This window comes from Ctenopharyngodon idella, chromosome 19, assembly GCF_019924925.1.
Source record: "Ctenopharyngodon idella isolate HZGC_01 chromosome 19, HZGC01, whole genome shotgun sequence".
Classification (NCBI taxonomy): Eukaryota; Metazoa; Chordata; class Actinopteri; order Cypriniformes; family Xenocyprididae; genus Ctenopharyngodon; species Ctenopharyngodon idella.
The window spans coordinates 28,670,376-28,691,757 of NC_067238.1; the positions used below are offsets into that span (position 1 = coordinate 28,670,376).

At 36.4% G+C, this 21,382-nt stretch overlaps 2 protein-coding genes across 2 annotated transcripts; one reads left to right on the plus strand and one right to left on the minus strand.

The window, feature by feature from the left end:
- The first annotated feature begins 362 nt into the window (after positions 1 to 362).
- Positions 363 to 16,890, plus strand: zgc:85777 (uncharacterized protein LOC405871 homolog). The gene is made up of 9 exons (XM_051873284.1): positions 363 to 609; positions 5,665 to 5,785; positions 9,938 to 10,067; positions 11,703 to 11,809; positions 12,990 to 13,157; positions 13,246 to 13,419; positions 13,782 to 13,943; positions 16,131 to 16,281; positions 16,515 to 16,890. Exons 1-9 carry the CDS (start codon positions 415 to 417, stop codon positions 16,603 to 16,605), a joined length of 1,299 nt encoding a protein of 432 aa, XP_051729244.1. The 5' UTR covers positions 363 to 414; the 3' UTR covers positions 16,606 to 16,890.
- Positions 16,891 to 17,282: 392 nt separating this feature from the next.
- Positions 17,283 to 20,200, minus strand: bet1 (Bet1 golgi vesicular membrane trafficking protein). The gene is made up of 4 exons (XM_051873285.1): positions 20,028 to 20,200; positions 19,165 to 19,274; positions 17,890 to 17,946; positions 17,283 to 17,793 (listed from the first exon to the last, which is right to left on the minus strand). The coding sequence occupies exons 1-4, from the start codon at positions 20,044 to 20,046 to the stop codon at positions 17,638 to 17,640; spliced, it is 342 nt and encodes a 113-aa protein (XP_051729245.1). The 5' UTR covers positions 20,047 to 20,200; the 3' UTR covers positions 17,283 to 17,637.
- Positions 20,201 to 21,382: the final 1,182 nt, after the last annotated feature.

Below are 21,382 nucleotides of genomic sequence, written 5' to 3' on the forward strand. Positions count from 1 at the left end.
ATGACTGGGGAAAAGTGTCCCAATCAACCTCAATTCACCCTAGTAGAATGTCTAAAGTGGACTATTGAAATAAAGTAATGTACTATGGTAACCATAGTGGTAACTGACAAAATACCATAATAACAAATGGTATAATATGATGGTATAATAGGCTACCATTTATTAAATATTTAATTAGTAAATATGGATCTTGTGCGAACATTGTTTCAGAATTATTCTTTCATTTGGCTAATATACATTTATCACAGTTTTATTGTATTACTATAACTATAACTATACTTTATGTAATTCTATAGTTAATTATCTTGCTGACACCATACCATATTAGGCTGAGATACTGTACTTTCGACTTCCGAGTTCTACGTGAGGTCTAACGCGCATGCGCAGGTCAACACTTTTGTGCAGTTTGTAAGAATGGCACTGCGCGCTAAAGTCTTGAGATTTAGTCTGGCTGTGAATCGTAATTTACCCAAAACAAGTGTTGTCTGCAACAAACGGCACTTGTCTGAAAAATCGTCCTCCAATCCGAAAGCATCCGTTTCTACCGAAAATATCGATCATGTTCTCTACACAGAGGAACATTTAGCATTAAAGTCATCTTTGAGAAAGGTAGATATGACACCGTGCTATTGTGTTGTATCCTTAACACATATATAATTCTCTTTCGAGATGAATGTTGATTTCTTGCTACCTGAATGTCACGCTCATGTAAATGTGAATGTGCAGGTCGAATATTTTTCAGCAAGTGAATGTAGGTAAGAGGTCACTTTGACCCTAGCTTGCACAGCTAGTTGTTGCATCTGTCTCCGGTTATATGAATTACTTAGGAACTTGTTGTTAATGTTGGACGCAATTCTATTGTTGGAAGGATTTGTTTGATATAAAGATGAATTTTCAAGATTAGACGCTTTGTTTTGGTTCTTCCATGATTGTCACGTGACGCTCAAGTTGATTGTACAGCCTGCTGTCAACTCCGTAATACAAGTTTAAAAAAAAAAAAAAAAAAAACTTTTTTTTTTTAAATTGGTATTGTACTTAATAAGACTGCTGTCATTTCCATCACACCAAGCAACAAGCAAATCTTTTTTTTTTTTTTTTCCCAAAAAAAGTTTTTCTCTGGTTAGGATATGAATTAGAATAAAGGAATATCTCTATTAGGGCAACTGAGAGACATTTTGAACATCAATTCATTTTAAGATCTGAGAGAAGTAGGCTATTATGAGGTATTATTACCAAACAAGTCAGTTTTAATTGAATTTAATTTCAAGGCTTTTCTACAAAAAGTGAAAAAAAATTTCCATTACACGTCATTACCATTTCCAAGGAATCATATTTGAATTAATAAGATTTAATTGAGCGAAAGTCACAGTAATTATACTTCTATATAAACTAGCTAGACTTGGAAGGGTTACAGGCCTTGGAAAGGAAGTTGTTTCTCCAATTCCCAGTAGCTTCAAGTGTATTTAAATAGGCTGGTGTGAGAAAGGATATAAGTGGAAAACAGAAAAAGCAGCGGATAATGAGAACAATGCCATATACTGTAGAAGCATGAAACTCGGGGACAGAGTTTATTAAAAGTACTCACCAGAGACAGTGACAAGTTAGAAAAGTCCTTGATTTAGAAGCATGTAATCCTACATCTAAATAGAAGAAAAGATTGGTATCAAATTCAATACGGCTTAATATTTGCAAGCTTAGTTCAGCTTTTACTCATGTATTTTACAATAAAATGCATTCCTTCTCAAGGTCATCGCATGACTCAAGATTAAATTCTTCACAGTATCTTATGCAATGCGTAAGGCACGTCAGTTAAGTTCAGAATGATATAATGGGAGTATGATTTTTTTTTTTTTTTTTTTAAATCTAAATGCTTAATGTGCAAAATAGGGTTAGCACTTCCAGGAAACATCACCTACTGTGTTATTCAGTTTAGTTCATTACTCTTCTGGGTACATAAAGTGTTGACAAACCATAAGTCAGAGTTGTGGACCCCACCAAACAATTCACGGCTCTGACCGACAAGAGTATTGTGGAATGTGTCGCCAACCTTTATTAAGAATTAGGAACCTTGTACTGTAGGTTTGGACGCCACCCTTCCTTTCTGACTGTATTATCCAGTCATAGTCTTCTGGGTTTTGAGTAGTTCTAATACAAAATGAGACACTTCTGTTATACGTTCTCTGCCCGTTTTCCCCTCCAATTCTTTATGCTGAAGAAACTCAGAAACTAGTTCATGCTGAGTTTGTTAGCATGCTGTTAACCCTGGCTTCCTTTCATTATTATATGCTGTTTGTTCTGTTCACACTGCTTTTGAGCCAGGACGTTTTTGTTGGCCAGTGAAGCAGCATGTCTGCATGTTTTTGGGGAAATGTGGTGCTCATCCCTGTGCAGTGTTTTTCTTTTTGACCCTTCACAGCTCATACTGAAAGCTCAGTCTGTACACATTAAACGTATATGCGTGACATATTAGCTGAAGAGGAGTCACAGCTGGAAAAGTTTATAGCCTTAATTGAATTAAAATTATTGGTTCATCATGCTTGAATCAACTTCGTTTTATTGTTCGCATAATGCATTATTGGTAAAAGAATTCATTTCCTTTTCTGCTTCATTTGTGTAAGTAGATTTTAATGAATTGCCTTGCTTTCCTTTGACTCCCCCATTACAACATTTAGTGTTCTTGTGATCAGACACTAAAACAGTACAGACAATGAGCATTACAAGGTCTGCTGACTTTTAATTGCATTTATTTTAAAGACTTCTGCTCCATCTGTTTATGATCTAATAGTTCAGCCAAAGATACTCAGCTTATGTTGTTTAAAACCTGGAAGATGTGTAAGAAGTTATTTACTCCAGACTGTTAGTTTACAGCAAGCAGAAGGCAAGAATGTTAGGTACTAACAACTTAAATTTCAGTCTCTTCCTCACAAAAGGTATATTTGGCTTATTTGGTACTATTTTATAGCACCTTTGATATTTTTTTGGACCCCTAGTTTCTTTACTATTTTGTTGTATAGAAAAGAGCAGCCTGGACATGCCACTAAATTAGGCCCATAAAGAAAGATAATACTTTTTTAGTATTATAATGACATTAGCATTAGTAAGTAAATATATATATATATATATATTTTTTTTTTTTTTTTTTTGGATTGACTTAATGGTTTAACTCGAAAAGAATGTAAGGAAAAAGTTATGGAATATTATGTTTATTATTAGTTTACATAAATTAAAGCCAAAAGAACAATGCAAAAATCTTGCCAACAAATTTGTTCATGATTTATGAAATATACACTACCTTTTAAAAGTTCGGGTTCAGTAAGTTTTTTTTTTATATATATATATACTATTTTTTTTATATATATATACTATTTTCACTATTTTCACAAAAAATTAATAAAGTAACAGAAAAGAAAATGGGCCTATAAAATAAGCCAAGTTATTGTTTTCGTTGTTTTTGATACATGTATCCTTAATAAATAAGGTTATGACACCAAAAGCTACTAGATTAACTCACTTAAATTTTAAATATCGTTAGATAAATAAACAGCAAGTAATAAAACAGTAATAAATAATAAAATTACGAGTGCTAGCACAAATGAATACAACAGAACAAACATATAAATGAAATAAACAGTGCTTTTTAAGTTTTTCATGTAGGTTTAAACGAGATTTTCAGGTACAGAAATAGTAATATCTATATAACTATAGATATATAATATAACTATAACTATAGATTAAACTTTATTAAACAGTCAAGAGCAGTTACAGATGCATAAATAATGTTTTGAAATGTTGAAAATATAAAATAATATTTGAAATTATTTTAAAAATGAAAAGACACTTTAAACCTGGAATTAAACCTACCAGTAGGTGGCAGCAAGTCCCTGCTAATGAGCGAGTCATTGAGATTCAACCGATTCATTCAAATGGCTGATTCATTCAGGAAGTGTTGCTCAGAGACGCAAAACAATTGTGTGGACTTTGTTTGGAACTATTTTCGTTGGCGAAATAGAGCGAAACAAGCGATTTGGTGTCTAAAATGTAAGTCACTTGATATTAAGTTCTTTATCTCTTCATATCTGTTCATTAAACTCTACGCTGTATAAAATCAATATCACATTTGTAATTGCTGATATTTGGAGAAAAACTGTAGGTAGTGTAAAAAATAGCACATTTGGTAATAATTCAATTGAAAGTGGTGATCAGAATTGATGATATGATGTCTTTTTTAAAAGCACGTTCAGTTTACTGTTGAACAAGAAGTCCAGGGCTAAAGTGATGTCACTCTGTCAGGAATATATCTTTTGGCAGCGTCTGTATGGCTCAAATCTACATGGAATATTGCTGCAGATGCTCACTATATTTCACAACAGTTATGTTATTACAACACACAGGCATCTTGAAGTGATTCAGAAGGAAGTTGAGAGCTTTGTCTCTCTTTCAAGGAAGAAGACTATTGTAGGGCTATTACACCTTATGTAGTTTGAAGGAACTTGGAAACTTTTTATAATTTTTGGTCTTTTGCCACTTTTATATATAGAGAGAGTTGGAAGTGACGAGTAGAAGGAAGGTGTGGATCAGGAAACGACGCAAACCAGATTCACTAATTGCCAGGCCATATGTCTCTCAAAAATTAAAGACTCAACGACTTAAATGGTTAATTTCAAAAGCTTTTGCGATTCATTGCTGATAACAGGAATGCCATATTTCAGTCTCTATTAATTATTAAGCCTCTATTAAGCCACTTAAATGTCCTAACTGAACTAAGATTAGGCCTAATCCTGGCTTAATCTAAGCCCTGTCTGTGAAACCGGGCCTTTATGTTCTAACGTTCCCATTAAGTTATGAAAACATTATTTCTGAATGTTCCCTCAATATCTAGTTTATTTTAATGTTTAATCTCTTTTTTATGGATCACTTTAATCTAAAAAAAAAAAAATGCTATTGGGTTGTTTTAACTCAGCGGTTGGGTTAAATGTTTGACCAACATGCTGGGTAGTTTTATTTAACCCAACGATTGTTTAGAAATACATTTATGGATGGCTTAAAATGAATCCAAATTAGGTTGAAAATTAAAAATCAGACACACAATTACTAGAGGCAACACTAATCATTAAAAGGTGAACATTTATTAATAAGCAATTTAATAAATGTTTATTGTTTAATTATTATTTATTAAACGTATTAATAAATGTTCATTTATTAAACATATTTGGGTTCATTTTAAGCAAGCAATACAGTGATTTTTAAACAATAGTTGAGTTAAATAAAACTACCCAGCAGGTTGGGCAAACATTTAACCCAACTGCTGGGTTTGTCCATTTTCAACCCAACTTGAGTTGTTTTTATCCCAGCATTTTTTTTGAGTAATTTGGAATCTTGGATATATAGTGATGGCCTTAACTAAGTAAGTAAGTAAGTAAGTAAATGGACATGTTTCCCAGTTTCTGTCGTGTTGTTCTGAGACTTAATTCCTGTAAGTCACTGCAGCTCTTCCCTCCTGTAAGTTTACTTTTTTGATATCCTGCTTCACTGGAAGTGATTAATTGCATACAAAGTGTTACTGTGATACACGATTGCTTTGTAAACTACAGTATAAATCAGATAATATTCAGGTTCATATTTATTTTTACAGTGCTCAGTTATCTATGTTTGAATGTGTTACAGATCATCGATCAAGAGATCAACCCTTATGTTGATAAATGGGAGGAAGAAGGGCAGTTTCCTGCCCATAAGATCTTCAAAATCCTGGGAAGTGCAGGATTTCTGGGAGTCAACAAACCTGTGGGTAAGCAGACGTTTGCTACTTCAGATGTACCTTAATCAAGAGCGCCAGGTGCTGCGTAGTCAGTTTAGGCGGTTATATCATATTTTTGACATTAGACATTTCAGAACAAGCAGTTTATCCAGCTAAAGGTATGTTTTCATAGTACTATGAACATTTCTATTGCACAAGATCAATGAAAATTGATTCTTCATGAAGTATCCCCTTGAAAACAGCTGGTTGAAAAAGACACTTGTAATAAAAATCATTCTTTTGCAGGAAAATATGTGTTTTAAGTGCAAACTGGATAATTTTGTCTTTGGTAATGGTAGAATTACAGTTCTTAGTATACTTTCGAGAAAAGTAGAGGGAAAAGAGGACTGCAGGGTGCCCTTAAACAGTCTTAGGTTTTTTTATGTGAGTACAGATGGATTCATGAGAAAATAACAACATTGCTGCAGGAAGCAATTATGAGAAAAGTGGAAAACACCAAATATGTTTGTGGTACTACACGTATCAATATGTCAGTGCACAACTTTTTGCCATTCAGTTCAAAGGGTTGCTATATCCTCCCGATACGTGAGAAGAATGATAGGAGAACCAAAATTAAATTAAATTTTAAAAAGCCATGGGCTGTGTGTGAAGTATAAAAGTTATATGGAAGTGCTTCTGACACTTGGTCCCGTTTATGTGAACACTTTTCTATGCATTTCATTCATGCACAACAGATTATCTGTTATTATATAGAACTTATTTAAATAATTAGACTGTTGAGCCTCATTCTTGAAGAACATGCAGATAATATCCTCCATTTTTTTTTCATATGACATATCTAAAGTTTTAGCAACTAAGAATAAATGCAGTATAATTGTTAAATGGCTGGAGGCTCTGGGGGAAACTTAAATCTGGCTTCATAAATCTGTAGGTCAGAGGAGAGCAGCACTTGCATTAAGAAGTGCTGACGCTGTGACACTTCTGCATTAGCCGGCTGGATTTACAGCATCTTCTTAGACAGAAGATTAGCACTCGGAGCGTTGCTTCACCTCATTTGATATGTGCAGCACAGATACACCAGCAAATCTCTGAACAATAACGTAGAATCTGTTCAGGTGAATTGTGACTTGACTGCTGTAGGCTAAACTGGAGCTTTTCCTGCGCGCGCTCTATTTTTCATCTCGCTTCTGTGCGCTCCCTGTTGAGATTTGGGAGGTTTTGTAGCTATTTTTATAATCAGAATCCAAAATCGTCAGTAACTACAAATTTAGCATTTTCACATTTATAGAAAGCAGAACATTTTTTTCTGAAAGATATCAAGATGTAGGGGAGACTGGAACTCTGGGTGAATAAAGTCAATTTCTGTACTGACACATATTTTAAAATCTTGCCTACAAAAATGTATTAAACATTTCCATGGTTATTGCACAGGAAAAAGATACAGTTCAATGAACACATTACCCAGCAGCAGGGCTTATTGTCACATTTCTGAGGTAATTTGTCACAATTTAATCTGCCTATTATAAGCTTTTCTGCAAATTTAAACAGTAAAACAATTATGAAACACAATTCATGTAAAATGTAATGTATCAAACCATTATATTGCACTGCAACAACAACAACAACAACAAAAATTCTTATCCAATACTTTTGTCTTGTTTTTCATTACAAATATCTAAAGTCTTAAATCAAGACACATTTATTTGACAAGCAAAATGACTTAGGAATATAATAATCTAATCTAATAATAAAATACCTGAAAATAATAATCAAAAAGAAAAAATAGCTGCCAGTGGGGTCATAAAAATAAACTTAATTCAAAGGGAAAACAAGATTAGTTTTCTTAACTCACTGACGCATATGTTTCTTATTTTAAGCATTAACTCACTTCATTTTTTCAGTAAACAACATTTAATATCTTACGTCATCTTGCTTCTCAAGGAAATTTATCTTGATCTAGGAATTTTTAGATATTTGTACTGGAAAACGGCAAAAATACTGGGTAAGAACATGTTTTTTTATTATATATATATGTATATATTTCAGTGCGGTTTTATTGTGTTGACTTAACAGCTACATCTAAAATATGATGGTATTGCTATTTTATTTTGGAGAACATAATTCACACACACACACACACACACAAAATTAATTAAGTGTTAGAAAGCACATTTGTGTTATGAACTTTTGACTCAAACTTATAGTTACCTAGAAATAGCCTTTGTGAAAATCTAGCCCCAGTCTCCCATATGTATAATCACCATGAGCCTTCAACACTGAAACATGCACACAATGTTACATGATCTTAGGTTTTCATTTTGATAATTTTGCATGATGGAAGGTATTTTGAGTCCTTATTTAGGAGTTTTGCTGGTTCCCATAACAACGTCTTCCTCATTAAATCACAGCTTTCATAATCTGGCTGAAACAAATTCATCTTACAAAACAGAAAACACTGGCGTAAATCCAGATTGCCTGTTTTTTCCAACCCTGGCAGCTTCAGATAAGGTACTAACTTCATTCTTATCGGAACCATCCAGTGTTCTGACATTTACTCAAGACCCAAAATATGTGGGGGTTCACGGCCTCTTGTTTCTCTTTAAAATACCTCTCATTTCACATCTATGTGATGATTAAATGTACTGTGCGATGTTACGCCACCAAACAGGAGAATCACTCTCCACCGTTTTTACATGTACACAGTAAACGTAAGTGTTGACCACCTTCCAATAGCTGACCTTCGTAAAGCTCAGACCTACTTGTTGGCATATGACATCCTTTTTCCCCATTTGTTCCAACTTTATATCCTAGTATTTCATACTATTACAAACCCATATAAAACTATTGCACAATATTTGCACACAACTTGTGTGTAATGTTGCTGTGAGAATGAAAAATGTCTGCAAAGTTACAAAGCACACTCCAAAGGGAGTTATTCTCTATATCAGTGCGCACTGTTTCTGAACTCCCTGAAATGCCTCGATTGTAGTTTTGACTTTTTTTCCAGCTTTCCTTCCGACTTTTCTTCTTTTCCAGGCATGCGTAAAATAAAGGGGTGAGGCTGGGTTGAGTTAGTTAGTTACTAGTGTGTTGTAACTCACGGCTATGGCAAGGGTCGTGATATTTACAAAATGCTCGAATCACACTAGACTACAATGATCCAGCCAACCAATCAGAACACATTTTGCATTTCAGAAGGAGGGGCTTCATAGACACAGGAACTAAACAGAGCGTTACTGACAGACTGGGAAGAGAGGTCCTGCAACAATGTAAAATATGTGAAAAATAATGTGTTTTTTGAAGATCCAGGTCTATTCTAGCAGACCCCAAAAACAAAATCATGACTTTGCAAAAGTCCAATTTAAGGTAAGTTAAGCTAGTTTGTGGTCAGGATAAACAAACCTTCCTTTTGGAAGCATCTCACTAGGTACTGAACACTAACAGATCGTCTGTTTGGTTACTGAATTGCTGGACTACAGCTGTTCCTGTATGCTCTATCTGTTTCCTCTGCTCTCTGGCTTCACTTTTCCTTATTTTGCCACACCTAATGTTGTCCACAACCATCGCGGGACCTGATGACAGAATACAGTGTCCTGTAGTACTGAGGGAAATGAGTGTAGAGTTCACCACAGTCACTACAGGACTTGCTTTTCAACATTATTGTTAACCATATTGCTTGCACAGAATAGAATAATTTCCTTAATGTTGTAATATTTGTTTCCTGAAGGAAAATGCAAAATGAAATGCAACATGAAATGACATGAATAAATGCATGACGCGTAAAGAATCGTGGGAAACAGTAATGCTGTTATTACGATCACAAGTAACAGCCAATACGTCGTTTGCGCAAGACATTGTAGTACTGTATGTTATAATGATGACTAAATGGACTGCAGGGGTGTGAAAAGGGCATGTCAAGTTTTTAGATTACTGCATGGCACAAATATGTAGATGACTTTTGCATGATGCATATTTGTCTTCAGTACTGAAGTAAGCAAGACCTGATAGAAACGATCTAAATTACACCTGTTTTGTGATCAAAATGTTCAGGAAATTTAGCAAATTTAATGAGATTTTTGTCTAAAGCATTTATTTACAATGTTTACAGGCTCATTAACAAAAAACTGTAGAGAGGAAGCATCTGCTCACTGGACATTCACTGGTTGTTTTTATTGGTTGCAGAGTATGGAGGTCTGGGATTGGACTTCAGCTACAGTTTGGCTGTGGCTGAAGAACTGGGGAACATCAACTGTGGAGGGATTCCCATGGCCATCGGCGTTCAGAGTGACATGGCTACACCTGCTCTGGCGAGGTGATTTCTAAAAATTAAATATTGTTATCCTTTGAGTAAGTACACCTCAAACAGTGGCTGTGCTCAGAATGGAATACTACACAGAATCAGAGGTCTCGTTAACCAAATATTTTCTGTCATTGACTGAATTTTTTAGCAGTGAAGGAAAAATCTGAAGCTGTCTGTCATTTTGGCAGATTACACTGATCTATTGTAGCTTGTAACTGTAATTCCCACCTCTGTCCATTTGGTGGCGAGTGCACTCCAGTGTGGCAGCAGAGCGCAGGTTCAGCCTCCAGACAGTGTTGCCAAGTCTGCGGTTCTCCTGTGGAATTGGGCTACTTTTACACTGTTTATGTCTGCAAGTTGAAGCGACCCCAAATAACATGATATTTAGCCCCTGGAATCCAAATTTTACCAGGGGAACTCCGCCAAAAACATGGATTTTACCCCCCGGAAAGCGATTTTTACCATGGGACCCCCACTGAAATGCAATTGGGCTATTTTTGGGCTAGTTTTGAGTAGCAATTGGGCGGGTTTTGTTGTGAAAGCCTGGCAACCCTGCCTCCAGAACAAAATTAAATCTGCTACGTGACGAAAAGTTGTCTGTCTGAGGAAAAGACGCAAAATCGAATGATAACTGCCTCTGCATCCATCTCCCTTTGATGCGTTTGATTCTGCACAGGCGAGCATTCGGTTTAAGTCAATGCGGACCAGGAGGAAGTCAAGGCCAACAGATTTTTTTGTTTTAAGCATTTAGTCACCATGGAATCAAAATGAAAAATTCTTATTTTTTTATGTAATTTTGCATCACTAATTGATTCATCCGGGCACATCATTTCATTATTTTTTTTTTAAATTCATGTTCCTCATAACTTCCCCTCCCTCTTGCAACGACATCTCTTCTCTGATGACGTGTTTACTGGTGCGAGGGCGGGGCAACCTGTCACTCACATGAGATCGACCAATAGCAAACCACAACCATCCAATCAATTCTCCATGGACAAAATAATTTTTTTTCTTGTTCGAGAAGCCACTTCACTTGGATATGCGTCACAATAGGGAAAAAAAAGACTATTGCAACTTCCGTTTCAAGCCGACTTTACATTTGTGAAAAAATGGTGTAAACTTAATAGAATTTATCTAAGATAAAATCTATGATAACCAAATATATCATGTAGTTTTGCTTGTCAAGTAAATTGATCAAGTTTTGATATTTTTACTGAGAAAAAAGGCGAAAAAAAATAGATTAAGAAAATGATCTTATGTGTTGACAGACTCTTATAACAATTTAAACCACTGATCATTTATTATAAATAAATACTATAGTTATCAGGATGGTTCCTTTCCTCCTTTTATATACCATATTGTGACTGCAGCAGGTTGTACACGGTCACTGAGGGGATATTACTGCACTGTGCTCACTCTCTGGAAACACTCATTTTTCTGTGCATATCCGCTTTGGCTATTTGGATTCAGAAAAACAGGGATTTTGATTAGTGTCCTTTGTGATTCTGCCTTAGGGAACAGTTTCTGAAATTGCATTTGCTGCTAGTAAAATGTAAATCTCTCGTGTAACCCATGCATCTCACGAGCTTTAAATCACAGCTGCTATGACACTGTGAGGATGTGACTGTGACTTCTGTGCTGTTGTAGGTTTGGTTCTGCAGAGCTCAAGAGAGAATTCTTGCAGCCCACCATAATGGGAGACATAGTGGCCTGCCTCGGGGTGAGCGAAACGGGGGCCGGCTCTGATGTAGCAAGTAAGTATTTTTGCTGGAGATAATGTACCCAACAAGAAAGACGTGATCTTTATATTGCCAAGGGGGTGTTTTAAACAAGATGTAAACATACACCAGACACAAATCTAAAATTAATTACTTTCTCAAATGAAGATATCAAAGCATTTCAGGCCAGGGAGATTAAAAGACTCGCCTTCATGGGAATACCACACAGGGGTATGCAAAGCTATTTTTCATAAATGTATTCAATTTTGCATTTGAAGTACAGCAGGCACTAGTCACAGATTATTAATGAGTTGCAAAGACATCTAAACTTGTTTTATGGTGAAATGAGAGCACTGTATTATAAAACTAAAGCTAATAAAATTTGTTTTCAGTAATTGAAAAAAAGTGAAATAAAATTATATAAAAAATATTAGATGGAAAAAAATAAACTTAAGATAAATGTTCCATTGGAAACTAACTAAAATAATATAAAATATTTCTAAACCTTAAACTGAAATTAAAATGAAAACTGAAAAAATATGAAAATAAAAGCTAATTCCAAATACAAAAAAATAGTACAACTACATTATATAAATTATATTAAAATAACACTGATCAAGAACTTGTTTTCGGTAATTGAAATAAAAATAAAATAAAATCGAATATAAATATTAGATGAAAAACTTAAGATAAATTTTGCCTTCGCAACTAACTAAAATAAATAAGTTGAGTACTAAAATTAATAAAACTGAAATTAAAATAAATCAAAGAGATATAAAAGTTTAAAAAACATAAACTAATAAAATATTACTAAAACTTAAAAGTCTAAAACCAAAAGTATAAAAATAAAAGCAAATACTAAAAAATACTATAACAGTATATAAATAATACTAAAATAACACTGTTCAAGAAGTTTTAAGAACTGTTCTTCAATAAAAACTATAGTTATTGGGTGAAAAATTAAATAAAATCTTTGTTTTTTGAACATTTTTGTTGTTAAATTAAGTTAAAGTGTTTAATATATTAATAATAATATTAAATTAATATTGGAAATTGGTAAATAATAATAATATTATTATTTTTATTCATTTAAATCATTTTAAGTCACTTTGGCCTCCTTGGAAGTTTACTGAGGCCCCCTAGTGGGTCCTGGACTCCTGATTGAGAACCACTGATCTAAAGAGTCTAGTTTGGGAATAAATACTGTCTCCTCCAGGCATCAAGACGAAAGCTGTGCGCAAAGGAGATGAGTTTATCATTAATGGAGGAAAGATGTGGACTACTAATGGCACACAAGCAGACTGGATGTGCCTCCTGGCCAACACCAGTGATGACTCTCCACACAAGAACAAATCCCTTATCTGCTTACCCATGAATTTGCCTGGTAAGAATGTAAGAAAAAACACAACTTTTGGTAAAGAGTTGTTTGTCTTCCAAAGAAAGCCTGCTAATGTTTTACCATATGTCTGCAGGCGTTCATATCGCACGTAAAATTGATAAAATGGGCATGTGGTCATCGGATACAGCAGAAGTGTTTTTTGATGACGTGCACGTGCCCTGCAAAAATATCATAGGGCAGGAGGGAATGGGCTTCACTTACCAGATGCTTCAATTCCAGGAGGAGCGACTCTGGGGGGTGGCCAATAGTAAGTAATTCTTTCCGACTCCCACACATCCAACATTGCACGTCAAACATTGCTCTTCACTGTTGGGATTGGCACTGGCATGACGTCCGTGTTTAATGTCAGTGGTGCTTGTGTGTGCACAATAAATCCAGATCACTCTCCTCTCAGGCCCAAATGTGTTTACAGATGAGTCAAACATTGTTTTAAGGTTTCTGGAGGATCTTTTGACAACATTTCTGCCTACGTCCTGTCTAGATGTTGTTAGGATTAAAATCCTACAACTATTTCCTATTTAATTTGTTGAAAAACACATTGGAATTTTTCCCTTTGGTATGTTAGACCGGAGACGTGACCTGATACTGTCGTACTTCTTGTTTTTCAAGTCCTGACGGTGATGGAGAAAGTTGTCCAAGAGACCATTAATTACACCAGACAGAGGAAGATCTTCAATCAGCCGATTCTGCACCACCAGGTCGTTCACTTCAGGCTGGCTGAGCTGCAGACAGAAATAGAGCTGTTGCGCTCACTTTTGCATCGTGCCACAGGTGAGTCCGACTGTTTCCCAAATTATTTTAGCAGCTATGCAATTTCATGGGTTTGGGTCTGGTAGGTCTACGGGGCCACCACTTCCAAATTAATAATGAAATGAAATAGTGTAAACTAGAGCTGCACGTTTAATCATTAAAATCCTTTGACAAGTACGATCACAGCAGAACATTTAAATCTGTGTTGCTGCTGCTGGTGCCCCAAATAGAGCAGTTGTCATGTATAGGTATAATACAGCCTTCCAAACATCTTTTCTAAGGGTACGTTTACACGACAACGATGTACTAAAAACAGAAAAGCTTTTCCTTTGCATTTTTCATGCACAGACAACAATTTTGTCAAAATGATCCCCGTTCACATGGATCCGCGAGAATGATTTAAGACACTGTATTATGCAAGCCAGGCCAGTAGTTGGCGATGTCACTTTGTGAAGAAACACTACGCGCCAATAAACTGAACACGTAATCACAAATTCATATTTTTGTAGTTTATACGGAGACGATAACAATACCATTTTCAAAAGTTTGCATTTTCAGGTACCCCAAAAAAAGGCCATAACGCATAAAAAGTTTATCGTAAGTTTATCGCCGCGAAAACGGCCCCTAACACATGGTATCATTATTTCTGTGTTACAATAATTCAAATGATCACAGAAGTACTGGGGTAGTTAAGCAGACAGCTCTGTATGCTTACGAATCACTCTCACGGTACTTTGTTGTTATACACCAATTGTTCTGCGCAGCACCGCTGCAAATTGAGTCATTAGGGCTTTTCACACTGGGCTTAAAGGGTTAGTTCACCCAAAAATGAACATTTTGTCATTAATTACTCACCCTCATGTCGTTCCACACCCATAAGACATTCGTTCATCTTCAGAACACAAATTCAGATATTTTTGATGAAATCCGATGGCTCAGTAAGGCCTCCATTGCCAGCAAGATAATTAACACTTTTAGATGCCCAGAAAGCTACTAAAGACGTATTTAAAACAGGTCATGTGACTACAGTGGTTCAACCTCAATGTTATGAAGTGACGAAAATACTTTTTGTGCGCCAAAAAAACCAAAATAACGACTTTATTCTACAATATCTAGTGATGGGCGATTTCAAAACACTGCTTCATGAAGCTTCGAAGCTTCACATATCTTTTGTTTCGAATCAGTGGTTCGGAGCGTGTATCAAACTGCCAAAGTTTAACCCCGGGTTATTGTCATTCTAAACACTGCTTTTAACCCCAGGTAAAGGAACATTTCACACTTGCCATTTAGAAGCGTGGTTAGCACCGCCTTTTACCCGCAGTTATAAAACCCTGCTCTGGAGGGTTGCGGACGCGGTGCCAAACTTGTACAGTGTGAAATGATGCGGTGTTAGAATGTTACAGCTAGACGCTTAGCAAAAGACAACCAATCATGTGCCTCATATTCACATGCTTTGGACAGTCACGGAAACACCTCGCATTGTATATAAACAGTAAATTCAGCGTTTGAGAGAAAAAATGTCAAATGCTGAGAGAAAAGGCGACAATTTGAGTGAAGAAGAGACCGTTTCATTCTTACCCTTATAGCCCGAGATGTCCATTCAGTATAAACTCAGTACAGTCGGCAATACCAGGATGTGCAATGCTAGAGCTTTTATGTAAACAGGTTGCATGCTGTGTTCATCCAAACAATGACACTGACACCGCAAATATGCAAATAAGAACGTTAACCCAGGGTTTAGGAATGTACAGTGTGAAACGTCATCTTACAAATATCCAGGATTAATTGTTAACCCCAGATAAATTATGAGCAGTGTGAAACATGAAGCAAGATAACCCAGGATTCTGTTTAACCAGGGTTTACAATGACCCAGGGTTAACTATTTCAAGTGTGAAAAGCCCTATTGAATCATTCATTCAAGCCGATTAAAAAGAAAAAAATTAATATTAATTAAATATTTTAAATGGACTGCAGCAGTTAACATTTTGTCAGAACCTCTAGTAAATTACATGTTATTTTGTTTAGTTGTGTATTCAGAATCATGGGAGAATCAAGATCTCTAAAATAAAATCGAGATTCTCAATTTATCCAGAATCGGACAGCTCTAGTGTGAACACTTACTTGCAATCAGACCATTTTACATTTTTTCCTCCCTCAAGTTGTGAAAATAAAAACTAGGAGTTAAACCTTTCTGTGCACTTTCAATAGCTCTGTACATTAAGGGAAACGATGTGACAAAGTTGGCGTCGATGGCCAAGCTGAAGGCAGGACGACTGGCCCGAGAGGTCAGTGACAGCTGCCTGCAGTACTGGGGTGGCATGGGCTTTACCAGTGGCGTCCTAGTCAGCAGGTTCTACAGGTCAGTTTCTCTCTTCTGAACTGAGGTGAACATGCTTGTGCTCCCAGAGCTGCAGTGACATCTAGTGACATTTAAAAGCAACAGGTTTGGATTGCATGTGTTCACTCTAGATTAAGGGCGCTTGTGGTTCCAGTGAAGCAATTGATACATATGAATGCATAATATGATTTTGAGGGTGTGGAAAGAGCTGTGAATCTAATGTCCAACTAATTTTTTTTTTTTTTTTTTAACAGAGACTCCAGATTAATGTCTATTGGTGCAGGAGCTGATGAGGTGATGCTGTCAATCATATGCAAGTACATGGACACTCTACCCAGGAAATGACATCACTGAAATTAATTCAATGTGAAAAATAGTGCACTTAAAAATGAACTTGAAAAATGTAAATGGATTAGTGAAATCTGTTATAGTAGCAGTTACATCAACTTTAAGATGATTTGTAACTTGCAGTCAGATATTGTTGCCTTAATGAAGACTTGGTTGATGAAAACCTGACAAAATTATATGTAACATATGTAAATTCAGATTGTAGTTTGTTAATATGCATGAAAACCACAAATGGAAACAGGACAAGCTTTTAACAACATAAAGGAAATGTTTATGTAGTAATTCTCTCAAAAATGACATTTATTTACAAACTAGTCCCTGGAAAACTAAAACCATTACGTTAACCCTAAAGACCATAAGGGTTTGAGCAAGAACTTAAGAATTACACAGAATTTCTGGGGTGGTTTCTTTCTGATATGGTTATTATACAAAACTGAATTGCACATAACTTCACATATCTCAGTATGGTTTTCACAGTCTCAAGATCAGCCCTTTGAACACTATATTCATTAAGCGCAATTTTTGTGGCAACTCTTTCAAAGATGTTGTGAAGACTTGCACGGATTAAGTCTGTGCTAAATTGTTTACACCCATCCAGCTTCACTTCTGGCCAGTTGTCATAACCTGAATTTCAGACTATACAATTAAAAGGAGTACCGTGATGTCGCATACCACTCTTTTAAAAGTATTTAATCAGTATACATATGGAATATTGAAGTTAGCACACATTTACAGCACTGAAGTTCTCCTAAAAGAATAATATTAAACAAAGGTCATTATTATTGAGTAAAAGAAAGACAGAAGCATGTTAATCTTTTTTCATGACCAGTATTAAAGGAGTAGCATTATCCCTGCACTGAGGGCACATTAATTTTGGTGGGTTGGGACAGATTTTGTTTCATATTGCACATTGTCACTCAATGGTTCAGCACTGTCACACACTCCTTGTAGTCACTGTGAGGATTCTGATCCTGTCCCCTAAATGAGCATGGCACATACAAAATGTCCTGGATCTCATTGTTCCTGCGATCACCTCAGTTTGATCACCCAGTACAGGACAATGAAAACAAACAGGGCGAACAGCAGCATGTAGCAGTACACTTTGGTTTGGCTTCCCCTGGCAAGGAGCTTCAATCTACCCATGGTGGATCCCAAGAGACCTCCAGTTGAGTCGAAGTCTGAGTCCTTGAGGAGAAACAAACGTGAGATGTTAAAGATATTCAGATCAGTGTTTTGATGAAGAAAGAAACTAGATTTTATCAATTATTTCCCATTGCTTACCATTTCTCCCAACATTTTATTCTGGTACTTGACTTCATTTCCAATGTCAATCGATAGCTGAAATAGATGTAAATAGACAAAAAATTATTTTTTTCCCCTTAAGATATATTATAATGAGTGAAAAGTAAAAAATATATCTAAAAAAAATAAAATAGTAAAATTATAGAAATAATTTTTGTAATTATTATGCACAGATAATATACATCTATGTATTCACTGATCAGGGATAACATTATGACCACCTTCCTAATATTGTGGTCCCCTTTTGCTGCCCAAAACAGTCCTGACCCGTCGAGGCATGGACTCCACTAGACCCCTGAAGGTGTGCTGTGGTATCTGGCACCGAGATGTTAGCAGCAGATCCTTTAAGTCCTGTAAATTGCGAGGTGGGGCCTCCATGGATCGGACTTGTTTGTTCAGCACGGCCCACAGATGCTCGATTGGATTGAGATCTGGGGAATTTAGAGGTCAAGTCAACACCTCAAACTCGTTGTTGTTCTCCTCAAACCATTCCTGAACCATTTTTGCTTTGTGGCAGGGCGCATTATCCTGCTGAAAGAGGCCACAGCCACCAGGGAATACCGTTTCCATGAAAGGGTGTACATGGTGTGCAGCAATGCTTAGGTAGGTGGTACGTGTCAAAGTAACATCCACATGGATGGCAGGAACCAAGGTTTCCCAGCAGAAGATTGCCCAAAACATCACACTGCCAGCTTGCCTTCTTCCTATATCTTCTTCCCATGTGTTCCCCAGGTAAGTGGCGCACACGCACCCGGCCATCCATGTGATGTAAAAGAAAACGTGATTCACCAGACCAGGCCACCTTCTTCCATTGCTCCGTGGTCCAGTTCTGATGATCACGTGCCCAATGTTGGAGCTTTCGACGGTGGACAGGGGTCAGCATGGGCACCCTGACTGGTCTGCGGCTATGCAGCCCCATACGCAACAAACTGCAATGCACTGTGTATTCTGACACCTTTCTATCAGAACCACCATTAACTTCTTGAGCAATTTGAGCTTCAGTAGCTCGTCTGTTGGATCAGACCACACGGGCCAGCCTTCGCTCCCCACGTGCATCAATGAGCCTTGGCCGTCCATGACCCTGTCGCCGGTTACCCACTGTTCCTTCCTTGGACCGCTTTTGATAGATACTGACCACTGCAGACCGGGAACACCCCACAAGAGCTGCAGTTTTGCCTGATCGGTGTGTATATATAAAGGTTCTGCAACACAGTTATTAAAAATATAAAATAAAATATGTTCAAGCCCACTCACATGTTTAAGTGCGTGTACTTTAGCTTTCAGTCCCTCCTGTAGATGTTCGTTCTCCTCCTCATACAAGCTGTATCCACTCGCAACGTAATTGCCTTGAGGGCCCCCTTCACCTAAAGAACAATTAACAATCAGCTCAAATTCACTAAATAAGACTAGTGTTTCTTAGTATTTTAAAATCAATATTTGATCACAGCAAACTATTTCAAACGTTGCCACGTATGAATTAACATGTATTAATTGATTTGACTTGTCTAAGGTGGGCAGGGCAAATCATTTACACAGGCTGGCTGGGGAAAACTTACTCGAGTGCCTTGACATACTAGATGTGTACTTTAAATATATATTCATCAGAAACTACTGAACATATAAAAGGGACTATGAATATAACGTAGATACAAAATTCAAAATGAGATACTCAAAATAATATTTTGTGAAAAAGCTAATTAAGTTGCTAACCAATTTTATTTATCAATTAAAATGAGCCACTTTAAGAACTGACTTTTAGATTATATTTTGATTGTTCCTTTCAATAAAACTGTTTAAACAATATCGAGATGATCTAAAGTTAAGCTTGGATGTGTCATAATTATTTTGTCATACACGCAAAAACACTAACAAACACTCATTCACTGTCAGATGTAAACATCTTAATATGTTAGAACAGCTGGTCTAACATTGAGAAAATTAGACAATTATTTGCTGACTCAGATCAGACCGTTTTGTCTGGTACCGTTATTTATCCAGATGGTTCTCCGAACCTGGAAGCTGTGATATTTAGCATGATTTGGTTGTTTAATCTCGCAAACTGACTGACTTAGCTTAGCATGAGCTTCAAACATAACAACAGAGAGAAAAATACTTACCCAAACCTGCACGCCTCATTGTAATCCGGAAATCTTTATGATATGATATAAGATCACCACAGTTTGAAAGTAATGTAACAAATAGTAGCTTATCTTGCTATTCAGAGCCGCTGTACTTTCCCCTTCCAACTCAACAAGCGCCACGACACCCTACGGAAGCCGCGAAGGATAAAGCGACGCGCGAAAGGGTGAGTGGGTAGTGAAGTTTTTACAGGGAGTTTTGTTTGCAGACAGCTGACGGGTTACAAGCTTACAAGTCACCATGAAAACAAAATGGACACTTCTTATGTTTGCAGTGTTTATTTTAAATGATTTATTTGTTTAAATTCATGAGTCCTTGTAACTTTTATCAAAATAACAGTGACTCTGATGATGTGTTTACTGGCGCGAGAGCGGGACAACCTGTCACTCACATGAGATCCACCAATAGCAATATATATATATATATTTCAGTTTTTCTACTGTATACGAGGGTCGTTGATAGATAACATGGGCATTAGCTTTTCCGGCACTGAGATTCAAATTTCAATTAGCATGCAGGTGTAGTCGGCTAATTGGCTATTCCCTCCCTTTCTCAACATTTGTAGCCTACCAATTTACTTAAAAAATTTTTTTTTAAAAAAAACATGCACACATAAAATTAGTTTAATAAAACTATTAAACTAATTATTAAAATTACTAAATATCCTTTATTATACTGACCACTAATGCAAATTGTTCTTTGAGTAGTTTGCATCACTGGATATTACTGTCGGTCATTGAATATTTAAATCATAAAACAGTCATCAAATATTAAATGATTAGCTATACTCGCCACATAATCTTTCACTGAAACGAAAGCGTCGCTTTGGAAATCACACTCGTCTTCTGTGAACAGTAAGCCCCGCCTTCTTTGATTTGATTGGCCAGCTCATTCTGACAGTGATGATCACTGTTAGACCGCTGAGGCATACAAAAAATGTAACTTTTAAAACTTTTTGTCATCCTAACAACAAACAGAGCGGTGCATAATGGAGTACAGCAGAGCAGCATCGATAATATTAAATATTGGGGGGGACAATTTGGCCATTTCTAGGTTATTGGGGGGACTTGTCTCCCTCAGTGTCTACGGTGGTTACGGCCCTGCTCTGAATACAGGTTACTATGGCTTTTTTTTATTACTCAACAGGGTTGGTAAAGTATCTTATTGAACAGATAAACTTCCATATGTAGCTCTCTAACAGAGTTCACTGTAAAGCATAGCATTATCTATTGTGAAGGAACATATTCATCCGCATAGTCACGCAGAGCTGAAGCACAGCCAAAACAATGTTCTTCCGCAAAATGCATGCAGTTTTGTTTTTTAACCACTAGAG

Coding starts and splice junctions, on each gene's coding strand:
- zgc:85777 (XM_051873284.1), top strand. CDS start 415: ATGGCACTGCGCGCTAAAGTCTTGAGATTTAGTCTGGCTGTGAATCGT. Junction 10,068..11,702: donor GCTACACCTGCTCTGGCGAG/GTGATTTCTAAA, acceptor GTGCTGTTGTAG/GTTTGGTTCTGCAGAGCTCA. Junction 13,420..13,781: donor ACTCTGGGGGGTGGCCAATA/GTAAGTAATTCT, acceptor TTGTTTTTCAAG/TCCTGACGGTGATGGAGAAA.
- bet1 (XM_051873285.1), bottom strand. Junction 17,947..19,164: donor AAGTACACGCACTTAAACAT/GTGAGTGGGCTT, acceptor CATCTATTTCAG/CTATCGATTGACATTGGAAA. Junction 17,794..17,889: donor ATAAAATGTTGGGAGAAATG/GTAAGCAATGGG, acceptor TTTCTCCTCAAG/GACTCAGACTTCGACTCAAC.